Below are 26,695 nucleotides of genomic sequence, written 5' to 3'. Positions count from 1 at the left end.
GTCCACATTAAGAGGCTCAACACTCACAGTGGCTTCGGTAGCTGTAGTCAGGGTATGGGCCAAGGAACCTGCGGTCTCGGTTACAGAAGACACCGCCAGAGAAGTGTCGTCGGTAGTCAGGGGCTGCGTAGGCGCCTCGCTGAGAACCGGACCACGTGTAGCCGGTTTTGGCGTGGTGTCGGTGGAGACCGCGGACCTCACGTGTCGGTCTTTGTCCTTGCGTTTTTTGGACAAAACAGTAGTCTGAGTCTCTGACGACATTTTATAATTAAAAGCTTTACCAAAAAAGTGCTGGGCGAACTCCGCCCGACGCTTAATAGTGCGTTTATTGAAAGTAGCACAAAAGTGACAGCCCGAGACGTTGTGGTCTGGGCCTAAACAAGGTATACAGAGGGAATGGAAATCCTTATGCGGTATTTGCTTCCCACAAGAAATACAATTGTTAACTTTGTCTGACATCGGTCTGAGGCAAGAAAAGTTTCCCCAACGGGGTACTTGGCTTTAAAGAAGACTTCGGTTTCCAAATTTTCGTAATTTCAGGAGCTGGCCGACCGGCACTTGCGAACTGCTTCTGCTTCGGGCACCGCGGCAAAAAGACTGAAGAAAATGGCGTCGGCTGTGTCTTATGTACCCTGTCGCACTGACGTCAGGAAAGAAAGCGACGACAACCGACGCCGGACCTAGACTTTGGAATTCGGCCAACCGAGGACCCGCCTGACGGCAGGAGAACCCATCTGTTATGACTGCAGCTGTATGCACGATGAACATCTAACCTTAACCACTGAGGGACTAGCCCCATCATTAAAAATTAAAGCCAGGAATTCAAGAATTTTAGGTACAGGTGCTGAAAAAGAATTGATGTCTTGCTGTGCCCAAAAGACAAACATTTTCCAGTTGATCTTGTAAATTTTCCTAGTGGAAGCTTTGTAAGAAGACAAAAGAATTTGGTGTACTTGGGAAGAGAGCTTGGGGTGTCTGGCTATCAAAGGAATTGGAGAAACGATGCGATTAACTTTAGGCCCAAAATGTCTGTGTAAATCGTGTCTGTCAGGTGAAACAGTTGGTCTGGAATTGGCTCCAGAAGCCAAGGCAGGTAAATTAGATGAGGCCAAAGTTAGGGAAACTAAATCTGTCAAGGCCAGTAAGAGGCAATAAGAATAGACTTTGCTCTTGAAACCGTGAATGTGAAGTTGTTCTTTCTCGCCGTTCATTCTTACAGATGGGCTCGGAGCCGATCCCTCGGCTCCAAGTCGGCCTACTACAAAGCTCGAGGTTTTCAAATAGCTCGAGGCCAAGTCACTATCCCATGATGCACCCAGAGTTACCTCAGATCTAGTTTGCTGCTGCAACAGATCGGAGGTTCTTGCTAGCTCGGGCCAGCAAAAACCTTACTTTTCAATATTTTCAATTATTATTGATACTTTTCTTATAAAAGTAGTTCTAGTTAGTTTATTAGACTCATATAGCTTTCTGTGCATCTCCCTATTCCCTTGGTGTGCATTTTCATATATTAATATTTGGCCTCGTTTTTCTTAGGCCTAGTTTATCTTTGCTGTTTAAATACTGTTTAAATAGTGACTTTGTCACATTTTTTTTTTACAAATAGTTAATTATTAAGAGTGTGTGTTTAGATAGTGACCTTTTGTCACAAGCTTAAGATAATTAGAGTTTGGTTAGTGTGTTTCTGTAGTAAATAGTTTTGTTGTTGCATTTAAATAGTGACTTTCTGTCACAACTTTATATATTATCTGCTTAGATAAATAGTGTGTGTGTGTGTGTGCGTGTGAGACCTGTTAGCCATAGTTGAAGGCTTGTGTCTTTTGTATTTAGCTTGTATTTTGGAAGGCTTATTATTATAGTTGGGTGTGTCTAAATTTTGTCAATGGCTGATAAGGACAAACACCCTAAGTCAGGGTTCAAAAAATGCCCTAAATGTGGGCAGAAAATGTCTGTCACTGACAGTCATGTCAATTGCGTTTATTGTTTAGGAGCATTACATTTGCAAGAAACCTGCTTCATATGCCATTCCTTTTCTTCTCGGGTTCTCCAAGAGAGAAAGAGGAAACTTATTGATAGGGGTTTACTGAAACTCTCTTTCCAGGAAGCTCTGAGTGACCAGGATGGATCTAGTAAGTCCTCAAATTCTTCCAAGACTTCCATTGAATTGAAAAAAATCAAAAAAGTCTGACATCGGCTCCACATGTCTCGGAGCAGACTGTCTTATCTTTTCGGAGCCAGTCCCTGGTTTTGGAACTGGTATCTGAAACGCCAAAATCTCCATTATTACAGTCGGTACAACCTTCGATCCATTCATCTCAGTTTTCCATTAGCCTTTCAGATTTTGATGTGGATCGTGTGGTGCAGAAGCTTTTACAGGCACTGGCCTTTGCAAAATTTTTATCGGCTCCAACCCAAGTGGCTTCGGAGCCAAAGACCCTTATGCCAGCTACAACTCTTCCTCCTCCAAGCCATGCTGGTCTTTCACAGCTGGAGAAGTCAGACTTGACTGTGGAGCCTTTGGAGCAGACACCTGCACCAGTGTCTTCTACTCTGTTCACTCTGATGTCCTCTGCGCCGATAGAGGATTCTAGGAGCCAACACTCTCTGGTCAGGTCCAGGGAGGATAGTTGGGCCGACTTGTCGGTTCCGACTCTGCCTCTTGGGGCTTCGGCTCGGATGAGCTCTGCTCCTACCTCTGGTTTGGAGCCCACTGTCCGGGTGCTGGGGGTATCGATGGTTTCCTCGGATCTATCGGTCCCTTCGTATCAAAGCAGGGGTGCCTTCAAAGCCATGAGGAGAGTTATTTCTCCTAAGACATCCTCAACCTCAGGTCCAGCTTCTTCCTCCCCTAAAGTGCCTGTCTGCTTCTGCTTCACAGATCCTGGCAAAGCGTAGAGACCCAGAGCCTCAGGAAGCCCCATTGGGTGGCCCAGAAGCTCCCACTGATGAGGTTCCCAAGAAGAGAGTTTGTAAGAGGAAACATCTAGACTCCCCTCAGGAGTCCCTAACATCTGATACTGACTTGGATGAATCAGAAGGGTCCCCACGGTCCCCCTCTGAGGATATCTCATTTGCTGAGATACTAGAAATCATTAGGCAGAGGGGTGACTGGCAGTCCACAAACTCTACTGAAGACAAGTTGGTTCTCCTGAAGGCTTTCAGGTCTCAGCCCTCCACCTCTTGGGTGTCTTCGACCTTCAATGAGCTTATGCAGCTGGTCTCACGAAGGGCGTGGGAGTCTCCGGACACCATGGGGCCTGCCCCTAGGAGGCCTAATAAGTTTATCTCTGCTCCCAAAGACAAATCTTTTCTGACAAAGGGTGTGCCAGTTGATGCCATAGTGGTGCCGGCAGCCACCAAAAAGGAAATGTCAGAGACTTCCTCTTCTATCCATCCTAACAGAGACTCCAGGATCATGGATAGATATGGGAAGTGCAATTTTAGTTCAGCGATTTTTTGCGCTCAACTACCTAACCCATTTAACGCGACTGCAAAGAGATCTCCTTAAAGAGCTGGGAGATGCTCTTCAGGGTACAGTGGCTGCAGGAGCTTCAGACAAAGTTGCCTCCCAGCTTGCTACCCTCAACTCCATTGTTAACTCGTCCATGCGCCTCATTTCTTATGCAGCTGATGGAAAGAGTAGGACAGCGGGTACAGGAATTGTTCTTGGGAAACACTCCTGGATGCGCTTGTGTTCCTTCGCAGAGCCCTTCAAGTCCTTTGTGAATAACCCTATTGAGGGCTCGTCTCTTTTCGAGCCCAAAGTTAAGGAAACTTTAACCAGGTGTGAGCAGGAAGGAAAGACTGTCTGCTGGAGTCCGCTTTTCTACCCCTACCAGACCCTATCCCAAGGGTCAAAGGTGAGGGAAAATGTGATTCCGAAAAGCCCAAGAAGCCTTTCAGGACACATGTGGTGAACCCCCCTCCAGGGGCAGAGGAGGGGGGCAATAATGGAAGACGCCGCCCTCACGGCAGAGGGGTCCACAAAACCAGGGCAACAGAGATCACTTCTTTGGGAAGCCCTACCAGCGCTCCTGAAAGGAGGTCCGACTGTCCTAGTCTGGAGGCAGTCAGGGGTCACTTATCTTTGTATCCAGACGCCTGGCTAAAAATAAACGACAACTGGGTGCAAAGTATCATTTCCAGAGGATACTTCATTCCTTTTGCCGCACCCCCTCCACTGACTAGGAAAATCCCGGATGTTCCACCCAGTTACCGGGAACAGGCAACAGTGGAGGTCCAAACATTGCTAAGAAAGAGAGTCATCCAACCAGTCCCAGCAGACCAGATAGGATCAGGAACTTACTCAAGATTCTTTTTAGTTCCAAAAAAGACAGGGCACTGGAGACCTATATTGGACCTCAGCAGGCTAAACAAATCTGTAAAGAAAGAAAAGTTTTGGATGGTCACGCTTCAGTAAATACTTCCCTTTTTAGGGAAAGACAATTGGATGTGCTCGATAGATCTCCAGGATGCGTACTACCACATAAAAATGGCCAGACCATACAGTGATCATCTGAGCTTCCGGATGGAAGTCAATCATTACCAGTTTCGAGCCCTGCCCTTTGGTCTCACTACAGTCCGCAGAGTGTAAACCAAATGCATGGCAGTGGTCACGGCTCACCTTAGACATTTAGATTCCAGGTGTTTCCGTACCTAGACGATTGGCTCCTTACCGCCACCAGGCATCAACTCATTCAAGCCAGGGACTCCACTCTGTCACTCTGCAGTCAGCTGGGCATTACAATAAACCCAGAAAAATCTGCCTTGTTGCCATCGCAACATACTGTTTTTATCGGAGCAGAACTGGACACCACCACCACGCTAAGACTTCCAGTAGAACGAGTCTTACTACTCTGGCAGAAGGTCCACAATCCGATATCCAAAGACAAGGCTCCAGCATCAGAAGTTCTAAAATTGTTAGGTATGATGGCCACTGCAATTCTGGCCATACAACTGGGTCGCATGCATATGAGGATACTGCAATTGCTGTTGTTCACTCAATGGTCTTACCAAGAGCTTCCCATGTCTGACCTGATAATGATCACAAACTCTTGCAAAACTCTTGCAAAAAGGATCTTCTGTGGTGGTTGACCTCATTTCATGTCATGATAGGTTGTCCCTTTGTTTTACCCCCACCAGCAGCCACAGTGACCACGGACGCTTCCCTGATAGGGTGGGGGGGGGCATTTTCAGGGAAGAACAGCCCAAGGCACATGGACTGATCAAGAGACACACCTGCATATCAATGTCCTAGAGATGAGAGCAGCACTTTTGGCATTGCAGTACTTCCAGGATTCTATTCCTCTGGGTACAAATGCGATTCAGACAGACATGTCAGTAGACTGGTACTTGAACAAGCAAGGAGGAACCAGGTCATATCTCCTTTGTCGGGAGACCCTAAGAGTATGGCAGTGGGCTATATCCACCCAGTGCTTTATGTTAGCAACGCACATCCTGGGGAACACCAACATGATAGCAGACAAGCTGAGCAGGGCAATTCTGTTGCCCCACGAGTGGTCCCTCAAGAAAGAAATAGCAGACAGGATATTCCGCAGGTGAGGCCAGCTTTGCTGCGACCTCTTTGCCAGTCACATAAACACGAAATGCAGAAGCTACTTTGCCCTGATTCTCCCTCCTGGAGAAGCTCTAAGGGACACACTCGTTAACGATTGGCCTCCGGGTCTCCTCTATGCATTTCCACCAATCCTTTTGATACCCAAGGTTCTACAGAAAGCAAAAACCCTGGGAAGGACCATCATTCTAATAGCCCCTCATTGGCCTCATCAGATTTGGTTTCCCTTCCTTCGACTTCATCTTTTGGAGGACCCTTGGATTCTGGACCCAGTTCCGGATCTTCTGATGCACTCAGGGGAACTTCATCCTTCTCTGCAGTCCCTCAAGCGGACAGCTTGGCTGCTCCAATCCCAATCATAGCCAGGTTCCATAACCTTTCCAATGAGACTAAGCAAATTCTCTTATATTTTCACAAATCTTCTACGAGGAAGCTATACCTTAGCAAATGGAAAAAAATTTCTATTTGGGCCTCTAAAAACAATACTGATCCTTACCAAGCCCCTATGGCCTCCATTTTAGAGTTCTTGACTATGGTTTTCAACAAAGGAGCTGCAGCAGCAACAGCTTGTGTTCAACTTGCTGCCATTTCTAATTTTCATCTTGGATTTGAAGGATTGAATATTATGTTGCATAAATTACCCAAAGCCTTTCTTAAAGGGACCTTCCACCTCAGACCACTTGTGAAATCTCCTTATTCCCCACGGAATCTAAATTGTATGCCCTCCCGCATTATTCTCCCTCCATTTGAACCATCTTCCCCTCATGTGACCTCAAGTTTCTGTCATGGAAGACTATCTTTTTAGTAGCTATTACTTCTGCCCGCAGAGTGTCAGAGCTTCAAGCCTTGTCCATTAAGCCTCCTTATCTAATTTTCCATGCTGACAGAATCTCACTTCGAACAAACCTCTCCTTTTTGCCTAAGGTTTGCACTGAAACTAATCTTAATCAAATTATTGATTTGCCAGTTTTCTTCCCCAATCACTCCAACATTCTAGAGTACATGCTGTATAAACTTGATGTTCACAGACAGCTCAGATTCTACTTGGATAGAACAAAGGATTTTAGGAAATCTGAACAGCTTTTTGTTTTCTTTTCAGACACCAGAAAAGGTATGCCAGTGGCCAAAACAACTCTGTCAAAGTGGTTATCTGATTGTATCAGATTTGCTTATTCAACTGCCAATATGTCCCTACAATAAAAAAAATTAAGGCGCACTCAACCAGAGCAGTGTCTGCCTTTTCTGCCAGACTTTCTATTGATAACATTTGTGCAGCAGCCACTTGGTCAAGACCTATACCTTTATCACTCATTACAAAGTTGACAGGGCCTCCTTTGGATCCGATGTCCTGAAAAATATACTCTCATGAGCCACCCAAGATAGATGATGACTGGGATGCTACCCGTCTGTAAGAATGAACGGCGAGATAGAACAACTTCACATAAAGAAGTTATGTACTTACCATAACGTTCCATGTCAGTTGTTCATCTCACCTTCATTCTTACGCCCCTCCCTCCTACCCCCTCCTGGGCTTTTAGAAGACCTAGATGCTGGATCCTTCCTGGTTACTCAACCCTTCTATACTTTCCCTTATGGACTGACAGAATGACATATGATATTATTATACGCAGCAAACAAGATGTGAGGTAACTCTAGGTGCATCATGAGATGGGAATTGGCTTCGAGCTATTTGAAAACCTCGAACTTTGTAGTAGTCTGACTCGAAGCTGAGGGATCGGCTCCAAACCCATCTGAAGGAATGAAGGCGAGATGAACAACTCACATGGAATGTTATGGTAAGTACATAATCACTAAATTTCTACACAAAGAAAAAGAAGTTAAGGGAATTTGGGGATAAGCATATAAGATACCTGGGGGCCAGTCGTGTAGGATAAAGCCTCTTGGTGACTCCCCTACTGGGGAGATTAGGGCAAAGAACCTGCTGCATTTGTTGCTCAGGGGAAATGCAAACAGGTCACTGCATGGCTGGTCACACTGGCGAAAAATAATTTCTGCCACTTCATTGTTGACAGACCTCTTGTGAGGTAGTAGTATGAACCTGCTCAACTTGTCTGCTATCACGTTGGACTTCCCAGGTATGTGCATGGCTTTAAGAAATCGATTTGAAGAGATCGCCCATTGCCACACTCATAGCTTTTCAACACAAGGGGATAAGATCTAGTTCCTCCTTGTTTGTTGATGTACCGCACTACAGACATATTGTCCATTTGAATCACAATAGTTCAAGAAAGGAGAGCGTCTTGGAATGCCTGCAACATTAGAAGTACTGCTTTCATTTCCAGATATGCATATTGGCCTCTTTGGGGGACCAAGTGCCCTGGATAGTCTTTCCCAAGAAATGCCTCCCTCCCACCCGATCTGGGAAGTGTCTGTGGTCACTATGGCCTTGGACTGAGGGGGAATGAATGGATAACCTTGTATTATTTGATATGAGTGAATTCATCATCAAAGGTACTTTTTGCGAATGGACCACTGGGTTACTAATGCCCACAGAGGATTTCTCATATGTTATCTTGCTAATGGAACTAGAATTATCGATGTAGACATCAATCCCAAGGTTTGTAAAATCAGTCGGGCTGACAAGAGAAAAGTTTTGAATTATTTTCTTGACTTGGAAACGAATAGTTTGTACCCTTCGTAAAGGGATAGAAGCGGTCACTGATGTTGTGTTGAGTAAAGCCCCTATGAAGTCTAACATTTGTGACAGTTCTAGTTGAGATTTGTTGTGGTTGATTGTAATTCCTAGATTTGAACATATCTGGCTTACATAGTTTCAAGCTGTTATCAGATGCTTGCTCAAAGCGGTTTCAAGCCAGTCAACTAGATACAGAAACACCCGGAATCCAAGCAGTCTCAAGTGAGCTGCAACTACTACCATGCATTTGGTGAACATACTGGGGGGGTTGAGGTAAGACTAAAGGGCAGTGCTCTGAATTGGTAATGACTGGCTCCCAGTCAGAAGTGTAGATATCTGCTGGACTGTCTGTTTACTTGTACGTGATAGTACATGTCCTGGAGATCTAGTGAACACATTCAGTCATCCTTGTGCAGGAAAGACAATATGGACCAAACTGTAACCATCTGGAATTTGGTATGCTGAACCTATTTGATCAGATTGTTGAGATTCAAACTTGGTCTCCAGTTCCCTGTTTTCTTTGGCACTAAAAAGAATCTTGAGTAAGTTCTGGATCCTTTCTGGTCTGGGGGAACCTCTTGGATGACTCTTTTTTTTTCTAGCAGCTTTATTTCTAGAGTAGCTGTTTTCCTCTAACTGGGTGGAACACTGGGAATTTTATTTACTGTTGGAGATGGAGGAGAAAAGGGAATTATATAACCTCTGGAAATAATTCCCTGCACCCAATTATTTTTTGCAATGTCTAGCCAGTCTGTCTGATGCAGGGATAAGAGACCCTCGACTGTCTCCAGAGGTGGGCAATCTGACCTCCTACCAGAAAAAAGAATCTCTGGATGCTGGTTCTGCGGGCCTTCTCTGTCACGTGGATGGCATGTTCCATTTCAAGTCTCCCCACACCCGCCACTTGGGGAAAGTACAGTTGTGTACACTTACCATAAATGTAGATGTTAAGAGTGTATTCACTGTTGCAGTCATTACTTTTGGGTTATCTGCTTGCAGTAGCCCTCAGTTGGCCTGATTAACAAAGTCTTGGGTTCTGCGTCGGTTGCTGTCCCTTCTTCCATGACATCAGGTCGCCAGGGGTATAAAACATGCAGCCGACACCATTACACCAGTTTTTCTTGCCCCAGATGGCAGGTGCCCCCCTAATCGGATGCAATTAAATCTATGAATATACAAGGTTATACCTCCAACAAAAAAGCAAATGCACCAAAAAGCTTTTGAAGATAGTAAAGGAAAGTAGCGGTACATCCAAAAAAGAAAAAGAATGGGGCTGGAGGGAGGGTAACCAGGACTGCAACAGTGAATATACTCGAACATCTACATTTATGCTAAGTGTACACAACTGTACCATATTCTTCGTGTTTCACTGTTGCAGTCATCACTTTTGGGTAGATTCCCAAAGCTAAGGATGGGAGGAGGAATTTAAATAGAATTAGGACCAGCTAAAAGGCCCTGCAAGACTGCAGTGGCAAAGCCAGCTCTGGATTTAGAAAAAATTGGCAGATGGTAATGCTTGGTGAAAGTAAGTACAGAACACCAGGTAGCAGCTTCTAGGATGTCCCTGGTAGGGACGCCTCTGAGAAAGGCTGTAGAGGTAGATGCATCCCTGGTAGAGTGGGGTCAGATCCCCTGTGGGACAGGTTTTCAATGGTGTTTGTAGCAAAAATGAATGCAATGGCCTATCCATTTGGAAATGGTTTGCTTTGAAATAGGCTTCCCCTCAGCCCCTGAAGCAAATTCCACCAGCAGTTGATCAGATTTCCTTTGAGGTTTATTTCTGTCCAAGTAGAATCAAAGTTGTCTGTGCACATCTAAGGAGTGCTGAATCCATTCCCCTTTGTTCTGTGGATTAGGGAAGAAGGTTGGCAAATGTATGGACTGATTAAGGGCCACACTGGATACCACCCTTGTCCTGAGGGACACCCTGTCTGCATGAAAGATGATGAAAGGCTCCACTGCCATGAGGGCCTGTAATTCAGATACTCTTCATGCTGAAGTGATTGCTAAAAGGAAAGTTGTTTTCTAAGAAAGGAATTTTAAGTCCGCAGTGGCAGCTGGCACGAAAGGAAGAAGGGTGAGCTTTTCCAATACAAAGTTGAGGTCCCAGGCTGGAGTTGGAGCTCTCCTGGGTGGTCGTAGATTTTTGGCCCCTCTGAGGAACTGCTTAAACAGTGGATGAGAGAAGAGGGGTGGTTCTGTGTTATAACGAGCTGAGGTGGCTGAGATGTGAATTTTGATAGAGGAGAAAGACAGGCCCTTATGAAGCATCTCAGTTAAGTATTGTAAAATCTGAGGTAAATTGGGCACTGTTGTGCTCATCCCTTGAGATTGGTTCCAGGCACAGAATCTTTTCCAATTTTCAGCATAAGACTTTTTGGTACTAGGCCTCCTTGCCTCTAAAATGATATCCATCACTGGTTTACTGAGGGATGGTAAAGGAGAAATTATGCAATTAGCCAGGCTGCTAGATTCAGTGTCTGAGGTTGAGGATGCAGAATTTGGTTATCCTGCTGAGACAATAGAGTACGAGTCTGAGGCAGGTGCCATGGGGCCCACAGTGACACACTGCGCAAGAAGGGGGTACAAGTGTTGGCGAGGCCAGTCTGGTGCAATCAAAATCGTCCTTGGTTTGTCTTGTTTGATCTTTAGTAGTGCTTTGGAAAGCAGAAGCAGAGGAGGAAAGGCATAAACTGATAAGGTTTTCCAGCTGAAGGACAGAGCATCCACTTTCCAAGCTTGTTTGTGGGCAGTCCTTGTGCAGAATTTGTCCAACTGATAGTTTTGGGGGAAGGCAAACAGGTCTATATCTGGGCTCCTCCATTTGCTTGTCAACATGTTGAAAATCCTTGGTTCCAGTTTCCACTTGTGTGGGTCCATGAGGTTTCTGCTTAGTTCGTCTGCCAGTGTATTTAGTTTTCCTGGCAGGAACTGAGCTTGTAAATGTACTTGATAGCTCAGGGTTGTGTTCTACAATGCCATGGCTAGTCTGCAGAGGGGGTAAGAATGTGTACTCCCCGGCTTGTTTATGTACCACATAACAGTGGTGTTGTCCGTCTTTATCATTAATTGTCCTGGAAGAATGTGGTCCTTGAAGGCTGTCAGAGCATTCTGTACAGCTAACATTTCTTTTTGATTGATATGCAGGTGCATTTGACTTGGATTCCATTTGCCCTGACTGCACTTCCCTGCCAGGTGGGCCCCCCATGCATAGTCTGATGAGTCTGTTGTTAAGGTTTGGGCGGCAGGGGGTAGTGTGAATGGTAGTCCCCTGTTTTGGAGGCAGGCCTCTGCCCACTAAAGGAACTCTAGGCATAGGCAAGGTATGACAGGAATCATTGCTTCTAGATCCAGTGAATGTTGACACCATAGGCTTTTGAGATTCCATTGCAGTTTCCTCATATACAGCCTTGCATATGGAATTAGAAGAATGCAGGAGGCCATGAACCCCTTGCAGTATTCGCCTTGCAGATAACTGGGTTTTTGTGGCCACTTGTTTGAACTAGGTTGTCAAATTAATCCGTTTCTCTGGAGTGAGGAAAGCCATCTGGGAAGTTGCATTCAAGCTTGCTCCCATGAATATAATTTGTTGACAGGGTACCAGGTGTGATTTTGTTTTGTTTATGGTGTACCCCAGACAAGTCAGTACTCTTTGAACAAAGGCCAGATGATTCAAAAGTATGTCCTGGCTTTCTGCCTGAATTATATTTGAATATTTCTTTGCCTGCAGAATGCAACGACTGGAGCTAGGCACTTTGTGAATATCCTGGACGCAGTAGACAAGCCAAAGGGCAGTGCAGAGAACTGATAGTGCAAGTAGCCTGCTTTGAAGCATAGGTATCGTCTGCAAGACTCCCTGATAGGGATATCTGCAGGTATGTTTCTTTTAAGTCTAGTGTTGCCAACCATGAATCTTTGCCTAGCATAGGAAGCAGCTGGTGAAGAGTCAGCATCTTGAATTTTGGAATCACCAGAAAGGTATTTAGAGTAGAAAGGTCCAGGATAGGACACCATGTATGGCGTTTTCTGGGTACTAGGAAAAGTCTCGGATAGAACCCTTGTACCTTTTCTTCTTCTGGTACCAAATGAATAGCCCCCATGCTTAAGAGAGAGAGTACTTGATTTTGGGCCTCTGCCCACTGATTTAGGGGTAGATCTGGCCACCCGCTTTGTGTTGGTAAGGTGAGGAAATGAAATCTGTATCCTTGGGACACTATATTTAAAACCTATTTGTCCTGGGTAATGAGTTCCTAGTTTTTGGCCTGCAAACCCATCTTTCCGCCTAAAGGAGCATTCAGCTGGGAAGTGCTTGGAAATTTTAGAAGCAAGTCATTGAGACTGTTTTCCATAGGAGGGAGTCTTACTACTCCCTGATTTGGGTGTGGAAACCCCCCACTGCTTAGTCTTGTGTGTACCCTGGGACTGAAACCTGGGGTTTCTGCTATGTCTGGGTTTGGCTTGAGAAGACCTTGAAGAGGCTGGAAAGAACCAATTCTTAGAGGGCCAGTGCCTACTAAATCTAGGAGGCTGAACTTGTAAGAAATCTTTAACAGTTTGCATAAATTTAGCTTTATCTTCCATCTTTTTAAGAACTTCCTCAGCCTTGTTGCCAAACAGGCGGTCCTGATTTAAGGGAGCATCCAACAATTTAGCTTTAACATGATCACGTAAAGATTGCTCCTTAAGCCAAGCATGCCTTCGGAGCACAGAACCAGTAACAGCAGCCCTGCAAGAGGCTTCTAAAGAATCAAATCCACATTGCAAAGTATGTTTTCCAACCTGTTCAGCAGAATGCATTAAATCCTGTAATTCTTTATTTTCCGCACAGTCAGGAATCAACATCATTTTCTGTTTAAGCAATCCAACAACATGTTGTTGATACTTTAACATATGAAACTGGCAGTTTAAAGCCTTAATGGCCAAGGTTGCAGAAGTGTAAACCTTCTTACCCCATCTATCCAGCACCCTGGAGTCTCTATCAGAAGGGGTAGGATTTTTAGCAGTAGAAGCCTTAATGCCCTTGGGTCCCTGTGAAATAGTCTCTGGATCCGCAATAGGATTTTTAAAAAGGAACTTGGGTGAATCAGGAACCCTGTAATATCTGTCAGGTTTTCTGGGAGCAGGAGGCAAGGAATCAGGGGCCAAACTAGATTCCAAAAAAGCATCAACTATGTCTAGTACAGGAGGAATAGCTAAAGGCCTATGGTGAGGCAGGAGTAAGAAATCCCTAAGCCTCTTTTTTGAATCAGAAAAATCCTGGCTTTCCCAATGGAAATGCTCCATTAGAATATGTGAGGTTTCAACAAAAGAAAAATCCTCTGGAGGGGAAGCAGAGGGAATGGAGTCCTCTGCATCAGAATCTTCATAAGTAGATAAGGGCAAATCCAGATCATCAAAAGAATCAGAAAAATCTGAATCCTGGTCAGAAGATTCATAAACAACTTCAGTCCTAGGTCTCTTAGAAGAGGGAGGCTGGATTCCCCTGATTAGAGTTATAAGATCTTCAGCCATTCTTATCATTTATTTTTTAGGCATAAAGGCCTGAGCATGCGGCCTGGGCATCGTTTTTTTAGGCATGGTTCGAGATTTAGGCCTAAAAAAAGAAGTAGGCATCTGTTTAATATGAAAGTCTGTAGGCCTGAATACACCCTCAGAAGCTGGTGCCTACACAGCGGCTCCGGACCCATCCAAGGTAGAGATATCTGCAGGTTCCATAGTTGAAGCATCTTGCAGCATACCGGACTCCGAATGGGTCTCAGTAGAGGCCTGTGAATCAGAAGTAGCAGGTATCAGGGGCTGCGAAAGTGCCTCAATGAGTACCAGCGAATTGGCGACTGGCTTGGGAGAAGCATCGTCGGCAGTTTTGGACCTCGGCGGTCTGTCTCTGTTTTTATCCTTGTGTTTTTTCAGAATCCCAGTAGTCGGATGGCTAACCGACGACATTTCTGGATAATTAAACCGAGAACCGAAATATTTTGTGGTGAAAATATACCGATGACTGATAGTGCGCTGATTAAATAAAGCACAAAACCGACAGCACGGTACGTCGTGGTCAGGGCCTAGGCAAGGAATACAGTACGAATGAAAATCTTTATATGGTATTTGCTTTCCACAAGTAATGCAATTATTAACTATTACTGACATCAGTAAGGAGCAAGAAAAAGTTTCACCAATGGGGTACTTACCTTTAGTTGAAGACTTCGGTTCTGAAAATCGAAAACAAAAATTTCAGGAGTCGGCCGACCAGCACTTGCAAACTGCTTCTGTTTCGGGCACCGCACGGCAAGAAAGACTGATGTAATGGTGTCGGCTGCATGTTTTATACCCTGATGACCTGACATCATGGAAGAAGGGACAGCAACCAATGCAGAACCCAAGACTTTGTTAATCAGGCCGACTGAGGGCTACTGCAAGCAGATAACCCAAAAGTGACGACTGCAACAGTGAAACATGAAGAACATCTCTCCATGTGGATCATGGAATGGAGCCTGGGACTTCCCAAACCACATTTTTCGACAACTTTGCTGATTCCCTGAAAAAGATCTCTCTACCAGCTCAAATGCAGAATGCCCCAGGGAGAAATTAGAGAAAAGGGAAGTTTTTAAAGTACATGAGAAAATTCAACTTACCTTTTAAACAACACTAGAGAGCTGCAGCAACCACGTCTGTACACAATGCCTGCAAATGAGATCTGGGGTAAGAGGGGGACTGCTGCATTATGAGTAATGGAGGTGCTTGAGAGCTTGTAGTATCTATGAGGTATTAAAAAAAAAAGTGGCCGAGTCAGATCAGAGGATTGGATCTGAACCCACTTGCTGAGGAATGAATGAAAATTGACATCAGATCGGTAGTTATGTACTTAACTATTATGATGGATCCCTTTCATTCATGTCCATCCGACATGACTTATGGGTCACAAGTGTAAAAAGCACAGGTCACAAAACCAAAAAAACATAGCAAAACTGTTGACTCCAATAAAGGACTTATGGGTCCTTTAGTTGCTTGTCAGACCCAACCTAGTAAAACTAGTCCTCCAGCCTCAAGCCTCTAACAGGAAACATGAGTCAGATTGCGCAGACTGAATGAACAGGATCAGGCTGTTTCTTTAGTACTATGCACTGCCTTGTTGAGTCCATTGCAGAGCTATGGAACTTTAGCTTATCTATTTAAGTTCCTGAAGAATAGCTGTGGCAACCGCCCTCCACAAGGGCAGCCCAAACACAGACCCTGGGAACTATACATTTAATATCTTCACTAGCCTATTATTTAAAGTAATGGACTGCATCACTGTGGTATTCATAAACAAGAATACTGGCAATTTAAAACCCTGTGACCCTAAACTTGATTTTGAAAAAGGCAGATCCTGCTTACTTAACTTGGCTGTCTTCTCTGAAAGAGTCAACAAGACACTAGACAAAGGCAAATCAGTACACACCACCCAACTCAGATATAGCAAAGGCCAATTACACTACCCCATATTCTGGTATTAATGATAAAAGTACAGTTTTGTACCTACCATAAATGTAGATGTTCGAGGATCCCATTGCTGCAGTCCTTACTATTGGGTATAGTCCGCATCCAGACGGCCCGAATACCAGAGTATAAGGCTGACGTCGGATAGGGCGCATTAGACTGACGTCAGTACGTCAGGGTACTAATGCGCATGACCGACGCCATATCCTCAGTCTTTTCTTGCCCCAGATGTCAGAAGACCCTAAAAAGACAAGGCCCAAAATACCTGCACCAAAAATATGTACAATATATACAAGAATATATATATAAAAAATATAGCATGAAACCTCACCTACACAACCACCCCTAAACACAGAGGGGAAGGAGGGAGGGTAAATTGGACTGCAGCAATGGGATCCTCGAACATCTACATTTATGGTAGGTACAAAACTGTACTATGTTCTTCGTTCCCCATTGCTGCAGTCCTTACTATTGGGTAGAATCCCAAAGCAGAGGTAAGGGAGGCTGGCAAATCATAAAGAAGCAGGAGCTGACAACATGCCTTGCAAAACAGCTGTGGCAAAACCAGCCCTATACTTAGAGTAGATAGGAAGGTGATAATGCTTAGAGAAAGTATGCACTGAACTCCAAGTAGCTGCTTCCAAAATATCCTTAGTTGCCACCCCCCTTAGAAATGCTGTTGTAGTGGCAGCAGCCCTAGTGGAATGAGGCCTAATTCCAGCTGGAATCTCCTTGCCATGATGGGAATAACAAAATGCAATGCAAAAGCCAATCCACCTAGAAATAGTTTGTTTTGACACAGGCTTGCCCTGCGAACTCAAAGCAAAAGAAACAAACAACTGCTGAGACTGCCTAAAATCCTTAGTCCTGCTTAAATAATAACGCAATTGCCTGTGTACATCTAAAGTGTGCAAAATCTTTTCCCCTTTATCTTGGGGGTCTGCATAAAAAGTAGGCAAATGAATAGTCTGGTTTAAAGCCACACTAGAAACCACTTTAGGCATAAAGGAAGGATTAGTACGTAATGATACCCTATCCTTATGAAAGATCAAAAATGGCTCTACTGCCATAAGGGCCTGCAATTCAGACACCCTTCTTGCAGAAGTAATAGCCAACAAAAAAGCAGTCTTCCATGACAAGTATTTCAACTCAGCAGTAGCCGCAGGCTCAAAAGGTTGTAGAGTAAGTTTTTCCAACACAAAATTGAGATCCCAAGCAGGAGTAGGAGCTCTACGTGGGGGTCTTATATTCTTTGCCCCTCGAAGAAACTGCTTGAACAAAGGATGCGAAAACAATGGTGGGTCACAATCATAGTGAGCTGAAATTGCTGCAGCATGAATCTTAATAGAAGAGAAGGACAAACCTTTGTCCAATAACTCAGTAAGGTATTGAAGAGCCGCACTCAAATTAGGCTCAGAAACCTGCAAATTCTTTGCTGTACTCCAAAATAAAAATCTCTTCCATTTGTCTGCGTACACTTTCCTTGTACTAGGTCTTCTAGCTTCCATAATCACATTTAAAACTTGTTGAGGAAGTTGAGACCTGCTGTGTTTCAACACAGAATATGCCAGGCTGTTAGATGAAGAGAGTGAAGCTTGACATTGAGAAGATGACCATCCTGCTGAGATAACAGATGAGGAATCAGAGGCAAAGGCCATGGAGGCTTCCTTACCAGACTCCGTAGTAGTGGGTACCAGTGTTGCCGAGGCCAATCTGGAGCTATCAAAATCATCCTTGGCCTGTCTTGTCTGACCTTTAATAGTACCTTTGGAAGAAGAGGTAGAGGAGGAAAGGCATACACATGAAGGTTTTTCCAACTGAAAGACAGAGCATCCACTTTCCAAGCTGTGTGATGAAACCCCTTTGTGCAATACTGTGGCAGCTGGTGGTTTAGTGGAGAAGCGAACAGATCTATGTCTGGAGTTCCCCATGACACTGTCAATTTTGAAATACATGAAGATCCAGTTTCCACTCGTGGGGATCCATGATTTGTCTGCTTAACACATCTGCTAAGGAGTTCTGTGCTCCTGGCAGAAACCTTGCCTGAAGAGTTAGTTGCAAGCTTAGCGCAGTCTCCCATAAAATCATTGCTTGCCTGCATAGAGGATAAGAATGTGTTCCCCTTGCTTGTTGATGTACCACATGACAGTTGTGTTGTCTGTTAGAATCAACACCTGCCCTGGAAGAAGTAACTCCTTGAAAGCCATTAATGCAAACTGGACTGCTAACATCTCCTTCATGTTGATATGTAGATGCAGTAGTCTGGCAGGCCACTTGTCTTGTATCCATTTTCCATTTAGATGAGCTCCCCAAGCAATGTCCGAGGCATCTGTCGTTAAAATCTGACTCGCCTCTGGCCGGGTCACAGAGAGTCCCTTGTTTAGGTGACATTCCTGAGCCCACCACAAAATTCTTTTTGAAGGCAAGGTATTATTTGAATGACAGTGTCCAAATCCTGGCAGTGCTGTGTCCATACATTTTTGAGATACCATTGTAGCTTCCTCATATGCAGTTTGGCATTGGGAAGCACCAGAATACAAGATGCCATGAACCCTAATGCTTGAAGGACTGTCCTTGCAGTCAGCACGGACTGATGAGATAGTTGATGGAAGTAAAGTGATAGACTCTGTTGTTTGTCCGGGGTTAAAAAGGCCATCTGGGGTGCTGTATTCAGTCTCACACCCAGAAAGCACATGTTTTGAGAGGGTACTAGACTGGACTTTATTTCGTTCACAGAATACCCTAGGCATCTTAGCACTGCTATAACATGTTCCAGATGCTGTACAAGGTCTTCTTTTTCTTGAGCCAGAATCAGGCAGTCGTCCAAGTAAGGATAGATTTGAATTCCTTGAAGCCTGAAGTAAGCTATCACTGGAGCCAGAACCTTTGTGAATACTCTGGCAGTAGATAAGCCAAAGGGCAATGCAGAGAACTGATAATGAGAATTTCCAGCTCGAAACCGCAGATACTTCCTGCAACTTAGCCTTATAGGCACATGAAGGTAAGCTTCCTTGAGATCTAGAGTTACCATCCAGTGATCTTTGCCCAGCAGAGGTAGAAGCTGTTGCAACGTCAACATCTTGAACTTGGGAATGTCCAGAAAAGTGTTGAGGAGAGACAAATCCAAAATTGGTCTCCACGTGTTCCCTTTCTTTGGTACTAGGAACAGGCGAGAATAAAATCCTAGGCCCCTTTCTGATACAGGGACTGGCTGAATGGCCCCTATCTGGAGTAATTGAGAAACTTGCTTGTGAGCCTCTTTTCTTTGTGGAGGAGGAACGTCTGGCATGCCTTTGAAAGGGGGCATTGTATGGAAATAAAATCTGTAACCGTGGTGAATGATATCCAACACCCATTTGTCTTGAGTAATTAAATCCCAATTTTCTTTGAAAAGAGACAGTCTTCCTCCCAAAGGAGCTGCCAGACGGGAATCTACTGGCAGCTGAAAAGACAGGTCATTGGGCCTGTTTACGAAAGGACTGACCCCTGCCCTCACCAGAAGTCTGAGCAGGTGAACTCCCTGTTCTAGGCCTAAAAGAACCTTGAGCCCTGCCCCTACCACGTCTAGACCTACCTCTAGACTGGGAATCATAAGCAGGATATGTCCACCCCTTAGCCAGCCAATTTCTACTAAATTTCGGGGGCTGCACCTGCAAAAAATCCTTAACAGTTTGCATAGACTTAGCTTTGTCCTCCATTTTCTTTAAAACTGCTTCCACAGGCGATCCAAACAACACATCAGACTGTAAAGGAGCATCCAAAATCCTCGTCTTAACATGCTCAGCTAAATTCTGATCCTTCAACCAGGCATGCCTGCGAAGAACAGAACTAGTAGCGGCCACCCTCGAGGAGGCCTGTACAGCATCAAAACCACATTGCAAAGAATGCTTACCCACTTGTTCAGACACATGAACCAAATCCAGCAACTCTTTACACTCAATACCTCCCGCCAAAGCATCCACCTTAGATTTCAATTGTGAAAGGAGGTAATTCTGATATTTTAGCATGTGAAACTGACAATTCAATGCTCTCATGGCTAGAGTGGAAGAAGTATACACTTTCTTTCCCCACCTATCCAAAGCCCTTGCCTCTTTATCAGTGGGAACAGGATTTTTAACCACAGAAGCTTTAACACCTTTAGGCCCTTGAGAAATAGTTTCTGGGTCTGCCCTAGGACTCTTAAACAAATACTTATGAGCTTGGGCACCCTATAATACCTAGCAGGCGTAACAGGAGCAGGAGGCAAAGAGTCAGCGTTCAGGCAAGCCTCTGCAAACACATCTTCCACCACATTCAACACAGGAGGAATAGCTAAGGGCCTATGCTGGGGTAGAAACAAGAATTCCCTAAGCCTTTTCCTGGAATCAGAGTAGTCCTGGCCTTCCCATTTAAAGTGCTCCCTCATGGAATGCAGAGTCTCTGAAAATGAGAAATCCTCAGGAGGAGTAGCTGTAGGAGTGGAATCATCCACATCAGAATCAGAATAAGTAGGATATTCCTGCAAGTCTTCCGCAGAAGACCCTGAAGCCTCTGAACACTGTTCAAAACTATCAAACTCTGGTTCCACCCTAGGCCTCTTATCAGGCGGGGGCATAGAACCTCTAATCATAGTAATCAAATCTTCTGCCATTTTAAGCATATGTTTCTTAGGTACAGAACCGAAATGCTAGGAGAAGCCACCACTGAAGCTAAACTAGGCCTACCTCTCAAAGAAGGTTTGGCAACAGAAGGAGAGGCTCTAACTACCTTGGGAAGAGAGGGAAGAACAGTCACCTGAGAAGCCCCCTCAGCCTGGTCTACCTCCTGAGAAGGCACATCCTGTAACAGTAAAGTTTCTGCCTGGGACTCCATGGAAACTCCTGGCAAAACCTCAGGCTCCACTGAGCCTCCTAAAGAACCGACGTCCGGGACTGCCGGTTCATCAACCCTAGGCTTCGCTGTTTTGTCCTTGCGCTTCTTGGCCGAAGCGGGCGTCGGAGCATCCGACGGCATTTTATAATTGCAACGCTTCCCAAACACTAACCTGGCACAGTCTAACCTCCTCTTAATAGTGCGTTTGTTAAACCTAGCACAAGAGCGGCAACCAACAACGTCGTGCTCAGGCCGTAAACAAGGTATACACAAGGTATGGTAATCCCTATGAGGTATCTGTTTCCCACAAGAAATACAGTTATTCACTTTTTCTGACATCCGGTAAAATACTGAGGCAAGAAAAAACAAAAATGTTCCCCAGCGGGTACTTAGCCAACTCTGTTTCGGTCTGAAACTCCGGTTTCGGAAAGATTTCAGAACGCCAACCTGCACTCGCAAAACTGCTTCTGCATCGGACCACGCGGCAAAAAAGACTGAGGATATGGCGTCGGTCATGCGCATTAGTACCCTGACGTACTGACGTCAGTCTAATGCGCCCTGACCGACGTCAGCCTTATACTCTGGTATTCGGGCCGACTGGATGCGGACTATACCCAATAGTAAGGACTGCAGCAATGGGGAACGAAGAACATCTGACCTAACAAAAAAATTATTTTAAACCCCACATAATCTGTTAGACAGAAAACAGATTAACGGACAAGACCCATTCTATCAAGGTACATTATTACTATTATGAGATTATTAAACACACTTTTCTCAAAAAGACGCATCACCAATGGTAACTAGAGGGATCCATTTTGGGACAATTACTTTTCAGCTTGTACTTATTTTATATCAAAGGGCTATCACTGACCAAGTTTGCTGATAATTGAAAACTTAGAGCTGCCATTATCAACTCAAACAACACCCATAACCTCCAAGATGACAAATCTTTAACAAAAGCTCAACAATAAAAAAATGTAGCTCTGTATGCTTTGGGAAACAACCCTGCAAGTACCATATGTATAACACCTCCCCTCAAAAATAACACTTTCATTAGACATTTAACTATGCTTGGGGACATCAAACTATCCTTCAAGTGCCATGCATCAACTACAGTTAGAAAATATTTTCACTTAGATGAGTTAATTACTGAACTAATATTATTTAAGCCCAAGGAAGACTGTTTTCGTCTGCTCTACACTTATTAGGATAAAATTTCCATTTCATCAAATGTATCTATTCAGGCACATGGTTCAACAAGAAAAAACTAAAATTTCCTCACAAAAAATAATACAAAAACTACCTACACTACAAAAAATGTAAAAGCTCTATTGTTCTCTTCTGTCTCTTATCAACATAGTGGTGGTCACTGCATGGCATAAAGACAGCAAATAACTTTCTTCACATTCAGAAAACTGGAAATACCACAAATACATCTATACCATGATATAAACAGCATCTGTCAGTGACACAGATCTCTCCCAAATGATCCCCTACTTATGAAATACATTCCTGCACCATTTCAATGAAAGCAAATCCTTTTTACTCTCTATGTCTAACGGAGATGATTGGATGGGTAACCACACATTCATCCCAGTTCAAACTCCTCAGTCCCTCATGAACAGGGGTAGTAAAACTGTTGTGGCTAGACTTCTAAACATCTTTGTGACTAACTGCCTAAAATGTCCCTATAATGTTCTTAGATATTTCAAAATGTTTAACCGCTAGGCTACTTTGTATGGCTAAGTGTCAAGCGCTGAACAAACTTTGAGAGTACCAATGTACAGATATCTGTCTCTTGCACCCTAGCATTCACTTTTAGTTTGTATGTGTATCCAAAGAACAGATAAGAAAGCAAAACCAGTTGTCAGTGCAGAAACCAAGTGGGGAACTGCACTGGAGCTATGATGCACTAGGGGCTGCACATTACATTGAAAGCAAAATGATGTTACAGACTTCAGAAAGTATCAGTAAATAAAAATTATTTCAATAGTGGACATTTATGCCAGAAGATGTTAACTATGATGAAACAAAATTGTCTATCAAAGTCAGCATTAAAATGTTACATACAAGTTGTTCCAATACATGTAAACCACTAAAGCAAAGATGTATGCCTATCTTATAATGTTAAGATCAGATACAGAAATAATTCTGAAAAGGTCTCATAACAGTACAGGTTTTAACAGCAATGAAGAAACATTGTAAACTAAATCATTCAAGACAATGCTAATGACTAAAATACTGCATATTAGAGTTTAATACTAGTCACTAGATAACTGCTAAACACTGCTACTCAGAAAAGGAAAAAGTTTCTTTTAAGGCTTACACATACTCTTAGCTTAAAGATGTCCATGAAAACAGAATGGCCCTTTGGAGTTTTTTCATTCAAGCTCGCAGGAGACCAGATCCAATACACATAGGTTCCATCTGAGCAAAAATGCACAGTAGTTACAGTGCTTCCAACAGGAAAATGGTTTGGTGGCATTTGTACCGTCTGGCATACCTAAAGTAAGAATATGAACATGTAAGTGGCAATGACTCACTGCTCTAGCTACATACTGAAGAAATTAAAATACAATATTTAGCAATACATACAACTGTCTAAACAATTTTAGTATCATGGCTGACACTGCAATTAAAGAAGCATAAAAGGCAACAAAAAGTATGACAACACTCGAACATGCTATCGTATCAGCTATGCCACTCAAGACAAAAAAAGTGTTCATTCTGCATTTGCATTTATCCACTTTTCAGAGAAAACCTCAATAAAAATAATATAAATCAGTGGTGGTGGTGATGCGGTAGCGTTGTCGCCTCACAGTAAGACGCTGTCCGGTTCGATTCTCAGCTACAGCGTCTTCTGCGTGGAGACATGCGTGAATGGGCGTACCTTCGTTGAAGGTTGTGCGTCAGGCCTGGCAAGCCGGTATGTAAAAATCAACTGCCAATCATTAGTGGACCAGAGTTCCGCTGTGGCGACCCCTAACCGGGAAAAGCCGAAAGACACAAACAAACAAAGATGTATATCAAAAAGTCCTAGCAGTAAATTTGCAGCTATTCTCCCTCTGGCATTCATAGTGCTAAATTACAAGCATGTTTATGTATATATGTATTGACATAGATTTTGGCATTAAAAAAACAATGGATCAACATAAGATAAGGCAGAGTATTCTGCCAGCTGGACTTAAAGCAACATGGTAAAATGTACAACTGAAAAGAACTCATTGCAAAGTGAGGGCCTGTGCCCTTTCCTCTCAGCAGCACTTTAACCTATGCATCCTGAATGGAAAGTCAGGCTGCTTTCCATAGAATAAATGCATTTTCAAAAGTAAGACAGCCATTTTGTTTATAACCAACTGGGTTTTATTTTAATCATTAAACTTTTACTGTCAAAACTTTTAAAAATTTACAATTAAAACAGCTGCAACACAAAAAGTAAAACATACTATGCAGTTAAAACCAAATGACATTGGCAATCTCTTTTACATCCACTACCAACTAAAAAAACAGTAGACTTATAACACTATTTCTGATCAAAAATAAATTTAGAGTGATAATTTATCTTTCATCTTTGCAAACAACATCCATCCAATCTCAGATACTGATCTCACAGGACTCAACAGAGAATAAACATGGAAATAAGAAGGAAAAAAGAATGATCACGAAAAAAAAGTAAAACAATGGTGCATACATATCTTAAATAAGAGGCTCTTGAATGTAGTGTGCAGTAATGGTACATTGATAGCCAATCCTTAATCCTCAAATTTTCAGAATGGGCGCAGACTGCTGTTTGCATCCCCAGAAAATGACATTACTTCTGTGTTGTGTGATTTGTGATCAGTAGTACATCAAGGGTGACATAACGTGTTAAGACAGCACGATCCTGAAGTGCATTTCTTGGATTCTTCTTTCTGTGCAGGCATTTCTGAAGGCCAGAACAGAAAGGGAGCTCAGCGCATCAGCACTTCGTAGGGGTTAAACTGTAGTAAGCCAGCTACACTTAAAAAAAGAGTATTTGTTTTCTTTTCTTTTGCACTTCCAATGAAGAGGAGAGGCAGGGAGGGGGTGTGAATATGGTCTGGAAAGCTGACTGGTAGAGAAGCATCTGTTCAGAGAATAGCTTGAGTCAGCACTGAGATCATTTGTTCTAGCTGAAACAGAAGCAGAACTAAAGTAAGGGGCAAAATCATACATTGTGAGAAATCGGGAACTGTTTATAGAGCTGTGCCCCCATACATTCATACACACACAAAATCTCTGCATTAAAAAAATAAGTAAAACATGAAAAGGAAATTTTTAAGCGTTTTCTGTCTCACAATGTACTTAATTATCAGATAGCTGTTGTCCTGCAATCAGAATCCTCCGGTGGAATACTTAAATGACAAAGATCAACAATGCCTCTGGTAAATCTACCTCACATCCAGGAACCCTGTGTATCACAAAAAGGGAGTCATAGGGTGAACATGTACAAAAACACACAGAGATGTGAGGAGGAAAATGTCCCCAGTGTTAAGGTAAAGTGCTTCCTTCACTTCCTTCTTATTTGTGAACAATAAAAAATAAACACACTTAAATGGTACAATATTAAGCAGCAGTTATAAACGATCCAAAACCTCAGATGATAAATCCTCTTCTATGAAGGTACTGAAGAAATAAATTCAAACAACCTCAGACACCAGAATATCTCAGCTTTAATTTATGATGAGTATTTTTGTCCATCAACTGGACTTCATCAGATCAGCTTTTCAATAACAGCTTTAACCCATGGAAATTACCATTACAGACAACCTCATGCTTGGCCTATATGTAAAAGCTAGCCTGATGTAACACGAGTCATTTTTTTACAATCCAAACTAAAATAAGTAACAGAAAGAATACTAATAAAACAAAGTCCAAATAAACTGAAGTGCAGAACTAGTAATTTACTCCTAGTCTGTCTTCAGATAGGAACATGGTGTCACAAAACTCTCTTCACTAAAGGTAATACAGCATCAAGATGACAGCAAGATCCTTCCAAAAGGAGTGAAAAACTAGAAAGAAACAACAAAAAAATGAAAGAGCTTAAGTGAAGAGGGTGTGTGTGTGTTAATGCACTCATGTAACTACAAGCACGTGAATCAAGAAAACAGCACTCACTATAGTAACTTTGGAAAAGATGCAATATAAAGAAATATCACAGATAAAAATATGATCAAGATAAAAATAAAAACTCCAATCATAAGTGTATTAAAAACAAAAGTGCTTTCACCCATAGGGCTTCATCAGATCACTGTTAAAATGGAGCATCCTTACAATCAACCATACACTAAAAAGAAAAAAAAAAAGAAAATGGGTGGAAAATGCAAATAATGTCTATGTATTTGTTTTAGCAAAAAAGTAAACAATTAGAAACTATCAAAAACACAGGCATAAAAAATATCCAAGATAAGTGAAGAAAGGAGCAAACTCGTTATGTCAAACCATTAATAAAATAATTTGTGGTCCATTTTCCTAAGCTAAAGAATGCATTTAATTGAACAAGCACAATTAAGTTCAGGTGCGTTGTAGACATTAAGGCAAATTTGCCATTCCAGCTCCTTTTCAAGAACAGCATTACAGTTCCCCTTGAGTGAACTCATCCTGATCAGACAGCAGTCTCCTCATCTCTGTTGTGTTTTTTCTCCACTGAATACTTCAGGCAAGTGCAGAAATTCCACGATCTAAGCAAGCAGTCTCAGTGCTTACTTTAAGTAGTAACAGCAGAGAAACCTAACAAAAAAAGTTCTTGTAGATTGGTGGCATCCACACCTCTATTTTAAAATGAAGAACAAAGCCAGAAGAGAATGAGGGGAAAGGCACATAATTACTCTAATCAAATAAAGTTGGGTACCAACACACAGACAGATCTTATGAAATTCTAATGTCAGACATTACGAACAGACTAATTCTCAATCATTTACCAGAAAACCAAACATCTCATAGGGAACATGACAACATATGAGGCAGAGCTGAGAGATAAAGGAGCATGTCAAACTCTGATGCACTACATTACTGACTTGTTGTAATTCTGAGTGAGGGGTCCATGGCAAAAACATGAGGAAAAATTAGAAATGTTCTGCAAAAATAACAGTTGAGAGGTGCATCAGCATCTGTAGTAA

General features: G+C 43.1%; 1 protein-coding gene across 2 annotated transcripts in view; it reads right to left on the bottom strand.

Annotated features, from left to right (window-relative positions):
- HECTD4 (HECT domain E3 ubiquitin protein ligase 4) overlaps window positions 1–26,695 on the bottom strand; it is a 5,422,508-nt gene that overhangs the window by 4,329,073 nt on the left and 1,066,740 nt on the right. For both annotated transcript variants that reach the window (XM_044068422.1, XM_044068423.1), the window contains exon 7: window positions 22,891–23,061. In XM_044068422.1, the coding sequence (XP_043924357.1) occupies window positions 22,891–23,061 (171 nt within the window). The remainder of the gene's footprint in view (window positions 1–22,890; window positions 23,062–26,695) is intronic.

The sequence above is a fragment of the Protopterus annectens genome, chromosome 4.part0, assembly GCF_019279795.1.
Source record: "Protopterus annectens isolate FY-2018-M chromosome 4.part0, PAN1.0, whole genome shotgun sequence".
In the NCBI taxonomy this organism is placed as follows: domain Eukaryota; kingdom Metazoa; phylum Chordata; order Ceratodontiformes; family Protopteridae; genus Protopterus; species Protopterus annectens.
The sequence above is the reverse complement of the archived record's forward strand: the minus strand, read 5'-3'. Positions and strand labels throughout refer to the sequence as shown.